Source organism: Bubalus kerabau, chromosome 16 (assembly GCF_029407905.1).
Source record: "Bubalus kerabau isolate K-KA32 ecotype Philippines breed swamp buffalo chromosome 16, PCC_UOA_SB_1v2, whole genome shotgun sequence".
Lineage (NCBI taxonomy): Eukaryota > Metazoa > Chordata > Mammalia > Artiodactyla > Bovidae > Bubalus > Bubalus kerabau.
This window is the reverse complement of record NC_073639.1, coordinates 34,450,655-34,456,797: the sequence shown is the minus strand read 5'-3', so window position 1 is coordinate 34,456,797 and position 6,143 is coordinate 34,450,655. Positions and strand designations below refer to the sequence as shown.

Here is a 6,143-nt window from a genome sequence, read left to right as displayed (position 1 = left end):
CTAGACAGCATATTAAAAAGCAGAGACATTACTTTGCCAACAAAGGTCCGTCTAGTCAAGGCTATGGTTTTTCCAGTGGTCATGTATGGATGTGAGAGTTGGACTGTGAATAAAGCTGACCACTGAAGAATTGATGCTTTTGAACTGTGGTGTTGGAGAAGACTCTTGAGAGTCCCTTGGACTGCAAGGAGATCCAACCAGTCCATCCTAAAGGAGATCAGTCCTGGGTGTTCAATGGAAGGACTGATGCTGAAGCTGAAACTCCAATACTTTGGCCACCTGATGTGAAGAGTTGACTCATTGGAAAAGACCCTGATGCTGGGAGGGACTGGGGGCAGGAGGAGAAGGAGACAACAGAGGATGAGATGGCTGGATGGCATCACCGACTCAATGGACGTGAGTCTGGGTAAACTCCGGGAGTTGGTAATGGACAGGGAGGCCTGGTGTGCTGCGATTCAAGGGGTCACAAAGAGTCAGACACAACTGAGTGACTGAACCGATTTTCCTCTACCAAAATTTACAATTCCTATAATAAGATACTGTACTAGGTGTTATCTATTGTTGTTTAAGAAATTATCCCTAAAATTTTGCAAGTTAAGCCACAAATATTCATTATTTCACCGAGTTTTTCAGGATCAGGAATCTGGAATGGCTTGGCTCCATGATACTAGTTAGGATTTCTCAAAAATCTCTAGTCAAAGTATTATCCAGGCTATAGTCTCTAAGACTCAACATTCAGACTATAGTATCTAAGACTCAACATCCAAGCTATAGACTCTAAGACCCACTGGAGCTGGAAGATCTGTTTCCAAGTTCATTCATGCTGATATTTGGCAAAAGGCTCAGTTCCTCACCATATGAATCCCTGCACAGGACTACTCATGACATGATTTCTACCAGAACAAGCAAAACATACACATACAAGATAGAGAGAAACCAATATGGAAACCACAACTGTTTTATAACCTATTCTAAAAATGACATTCCACCACTTTTTCTGTGGTCTATTTGTTAGAAGTGAACCAATAAGTCCAGCTCACACTCAAGGGGCAGAGATTACAAAAGGTTATAAATATAGGAGATAGGAATCATTGGGAGTTAACACCAATAAAAAATTAAAAGAGATGACCTTACTAATAATCAGAAATAATGTGAAATAAAATGGAATAGATCATATTATTTCATATCCATTGGGCTGCTGTCTCTGGGGTTGCACAGAGTTGGACACGACTGAAGTGATTTAGCAGCAGCAGCAGCAGCAGCATAACATAAATAATTAAAAAGCCTATCAGTACTTGGCAAGGGGGTAGGACCATAAAGAGTCCTATTTATTCAGACAAGTATCAAATCACATTACAGAGCAGTCTTGCAATTTCTCACACAGTTTACAATGGCTCAGCAATTCCAATCAGAAACATTATCTAGAGAAACTCTTACATATATTTCTTAGACAACAGTAGCTTCCAGACAAGTAAGGACTGTTCACCACAGCCTTGTTTCTACAAAATTCTAGAAACATCCTAAATACTCATCAACAGAGGAATGGACAAATAAATCAGTTGTACCAAAGGATACTATATAACCAATAAAGTGAGCAAATTAAAGCTAAGTAAATCTATATATATAGATCACAAAAACAATACTCAGTAAGATAGAAAAGTAATATGTAAGATAGTAAAGTAATATGTAAAACATATTCAGATCCACACAAATATTTCTAATATGCACAAAGCACAGTTATTCTATTAATAATACATGAATCATAAGGATATATTCTAAATAAATGATAGTAGCTGATTCTATCATTATTAGAGGAAAAACAGAAAAAAAAGCATTATTTCAGTAATAAAATTTTAAGAAAAATTAAGACAAGCAATGTTTATTAATTCTAGATGGTATTATATTATTCTTATAATTTACTATAGTTACTAAAATTTTCACAAATATGCTAGTGGAGCATCCGGGCAACTGACAAACCTAAATATAAGTAACATATACTTCTTTTTCTAAAGGAAATTATGCCTTCATATCAGCAAGCTCTTATTACAGTAAGAAGCACCTTAAAAATGGTAGCTTTAAAAGAACTATCTCTTATTCTCCTGTATCTGAGTCTGTTTAAAATCTGCAGACTAAAACTGCACGTCTAGGGAAAAATCTATTTTGCTCCACGGTGAATGCAGGGGTGATTTAGGCATGTCCTACTCCTGGACTTCTTAATAACATGCAGTCCTTCCTAAAAGAAAACTGAAAGACCTTTTAACATTAAGGTTTAGGTTTCTAAAAGTTATAGATTCTTCAACTGGTAGTTAATACTAACTGTAGGTTAAATTTTTTTCATAATTAGACATATACAGAAGAAAATATGTGAAAATAGCCATATTTCCTTTCCTCTTAATCACCTTAAAAGAAGCAAAATTAAATTTACTTATTGCAAATTCCATTATATTTCTAATTAAATTATTATGCCAACATAGTATACATACAGTAAGGAGCAAATAAATATCACTTCACTAATTCTTATTCTCACTATAAAAAGTTTAAGGTAATTGAATGAGAAAAAAATGTCTGTAATAAAGAAAATAAAGAACACTAAAATTGTATAGCATGTTAGGTGGGCAGTTATTAATTTATTGCCATTTTGTAGATGAGAACTTGAGATATTAAAGGAATTTTTGAGTGGAATTAAAGAAAAACGTTTTTAGCAGAAACACCAGGCCTTGGAACGGGATATTCTGAGACTTTTCTTCCAGGACTCTTTCCACAATATCAAAAACAAATGAATGTGCATTTCTCAGTCCAAGAAGATAATAAGAAAAGATGATGGCTGTCTGAACAAGCATGACTGAAGAGACAAGTTTCACTCTTCAGGTCTTTCTAGCTTTTCTTGACATTTATTTTTACCCAAAACTTAGAGCTCATCCATATCAATCTCTAATTTTTATTTAATCACCCTACTTCTAAAAATATTCATGTTGTCAACTGCTGCTCCCCTCCCGAGTCATGCCATTTCTGTTACCTGGGAGAATCCCAGTGTTTTTTTCAGTATATTTTACAGTATTATAACTCAAGAAGGAAAAGAAAAATAGTTATAGTTATCTCAGATAATTTGAAAGAAACTTTTTCTAATTTTTCCTTACAGTTGAAACTTCCAGTCCTGTGATAGTTAATTTCACATGTTAACTTGACTGGATTGCACCATGCCCATAGTATTTAGCTAAAGATTATTTCTGGGTGTGTCTATAAGGTATTTCTGGATAAGATTAACATTTGAATTTGTCAGCTGAGAGAAGCAGATTGCCCTTCCCAATGTGAATGGGCCTCACTGAATCACTGAAGGCCTGAACAGAATAAAAGTCTAAGAAAATAATTCTCTCTGCCTGATTATCTCTAAACTGGACATTGGTCTTTTCTGGCCTTCCAACTTAGATTGACTAGAACTTTCACCATCAGCCCTCCCAGTTCTCAGGCCTTTAGTCTTGACTGGAACTCCTGGATCTGAGATACTTAGCCTCCATAAATATGTGAGCCAAAAACTTACTCTATTTCTAAATAAAGTCATGTATTTATTACACACACACATAGGCACACACACGTGTGTGTGAACATATGTATGTGTGTGTATGAGAATTGCTCATTATGTAGGTATTCAGATAGACAGAACGGGGCAGGGGATAAATGTGGAGATAGAATCCTAAATATGCAAAGTCCCATAACAGAATCCTGAAAAATTCCATAGCTGATTTCCTGAGAAACCTATTAGCTAATACTGGGCTACTAATTTACTTACATAAGAATTCTGGCTTTTAATTAATTGACAAAATAACAAAAGGCAAATTAAACAATAATTTGCTATTTAATAATATCAAATAATAGACATTAGAACTAGAATTAATTTAGAGGTTATCTAAATTCAACCCTTCCATTGCACACATGAGAAAAATAAATTATAGACGTTAAATGACTTACCTGCCTCGGTCAAAGGTAGTTAGAGACAAAACTGGAAATTGAACATAAGTCCCCATAGTATATTTATTCAGTCTTCTTCCTATTGCACTACATTGTTGGTTTTACAGTTACAATTATAGTTTGACTTGAGGTCTTTGCACTTTTTCTCAAGGTCTCTCATTATGAACACTATAAGATGGCTAGTTGAATGTAGGGGTGTAATGAGCTCCCAGGGAATAAAGTTCAACCATACACCCTATCAGGCAGCAGTCAGCCAGCAACACATACCTAACAACCATTGATAGTGAAAGAACTACATTCACAAAGCAAAAACTTCCCAATATAAGCCTGTGGATGATTGTAAGTAAAGAACAGAATATATTTTACTGTGCCTACACTAACCTCAAAACGTTTTTCAAAAATATCTAAAAGACAAAATTCTTCTTGTTAGGATAATTTCACAGTGAATCACAAGAGGAAATATTAAGAAATTTGATTAAATCCACGATTCAGGGCAGCGGCGGAGGCGGCGGTGCGGCAGTGGTTGTCCCTGCCTCTCCGCCACCTCCACCTCGGCCTATCCCCGGGCTGGCGGCGCTGGCGGGGAGGGGGACAGTAGTTGTAGACGCTGCCCCTGCCTCAGAGAAGATACCACGTTGAGTGAGCAAAGACTGAACATTTTACAGATACCTTTTGTAGAAGGCTTATAAGAACAAGTGCCATAATTTGAATCATAATGGATTTCACATTATGAGCTCCTCGGTTGTTGCACAGTCTCGCTATTTGGAGAAAGTTCATGCTAAAAAACGGAACTAATTAATGAGTGAACATGATCAGATTTCTCCACCAAGGTCTCAGTCTGATAAGGGATAAATATCTAGGAGTGGAATAACTGGATCATATGAGAATCCCTTGTCAAGCTAATGAAGCATTCAAAGAAGACATATGACTCTTTTCAAGACGAGCTTGAAGATTATATCAAAGTGCAGAAAGCCAGAGGCTTAGAGCCAAAGACTTGTTTCAGGAAGATGAGAGAGGATTATTTGGAAACCTATGGGTACAAAGAAGAGGTTGACTCTAGACGCAGGTGTAGAATGTTTGAGCAAAGACTCCCACATGGAACCGTCCAAACCTACCCAAGATCATGCAGTATTTCACAAAGAGTGGAAAAGCAGTTACCTCAGTGGCTACCAGCTCATGACAGCAGGCTGAGACTAGACTCCCTGAGCTACTCTCAGTTCACCAGGGACTGTTTCTCAGGAAAACCTGTACCCCCGAACCTTAGTCAGCACGAGTCTAACTGTAGCTCATACAGTGTAGAATCTGGAGTTTACAGGCACCTCTCCTCAGAAAATAGTACCAGTGCCCATCAGGCTAGTTATAAACACATACATCAGAAGAGGAAAAGGCACACAGAGGAAGGCAGAGAAAAGCCAGAGGAGGAGCGGCCCAAGCATAAGAGGAAAAAAGCTTGTGAGGAAATAGATTTAGACAAATACAAGAGCATCCAAACAAGCAAAACGGAGGCAGAAACAGTCAGAGTCAGTACAGAAAAGCTTAAGAACCGGAAGGAGAAAAAAAGCCGAGATGTAGCTTCTAAGAAAGAGGAACGTAAGCGCAGAAAAGAGAAAAAGGAACAAGGCCAAGAAAGGACAGAGGAGGAAATGCTTTGGGACCAGTCTATCCTTGGATTTTGAAGCTCTTGCATTGGTTCCCCCAGGGTTAAACTAATAGTTGAGAAGCTTGGTTTTACAGTGTTCATGTTCAAATCCCTCTTCTCACATGAGCAGGTACAAAGGCTAAGAGAACAGGAAACAAAGTACGCTTGCTATCCAACATGGAATATTTTTCCTCATTTTCTAAAATCATTACTACATTTTTCTTATACATAATGTAATTTCCCTTAACGAGAGTGGCTCTGCTTTTATCCATCTGGTTGCTGTGATGGCGGAAGTATTTTTCCCTTGGGAGGTCATTTATATTTAAGTAGGATTAATAGGCTTAACAGAATCTATTTCTTGCTTGGGTTTTAGTTTGGGGTGGGTATTTTTATATTCATTAGTTTTCTCTGTGAAGCAATTTAGATAGATATTTTTCCTCTGTTAGATCTAACTTGCAGTATATTTTCTAGATTGAAAAGTGGAAAATTACATACCTTATAATAAGCTTAAGTTACATACAGTTTTTAAAAAGAGTCG

At 36.9% G+C, this 6,143-nt stretch overlaps 1 protein-coding gene across 1 annotated transcript; it reads left to right on the top strand.

Moving 5' to 3' along the window:
- Window positions 1-4,464: 4,464 nt before the first annotated feature.
- Window positions 4,465-5,668, top strand: LOC129629546 (lysine-rich coiled-coil protein 1-like). The gene has a single exon (XM_055549615.1). The coding sequence runs from the start codon at window positions 4,869-4,871 to the stop codon at window positions 5,640-5,642; it is 774 nt and encodes a 257-aa protein (XP_055405590.1). The 5' UTR covers window positions 4,465-4,868; the 3' UTR covers window positions 5,643-5,668.
- The last annotated feature ends 475 nt before the right edge of the window (window positions 5,669-6,143 follow it).

Bases quoted from the DNA above. Each gene is read 5' to 3' on its own strand.
- LOC129629546 (XM_055549615.1), top strand. From the start codon at position 4,869: ATGAAGCATTCAAAGAAGACATATGACTCTTTTCAAGACGAGCTTGAA.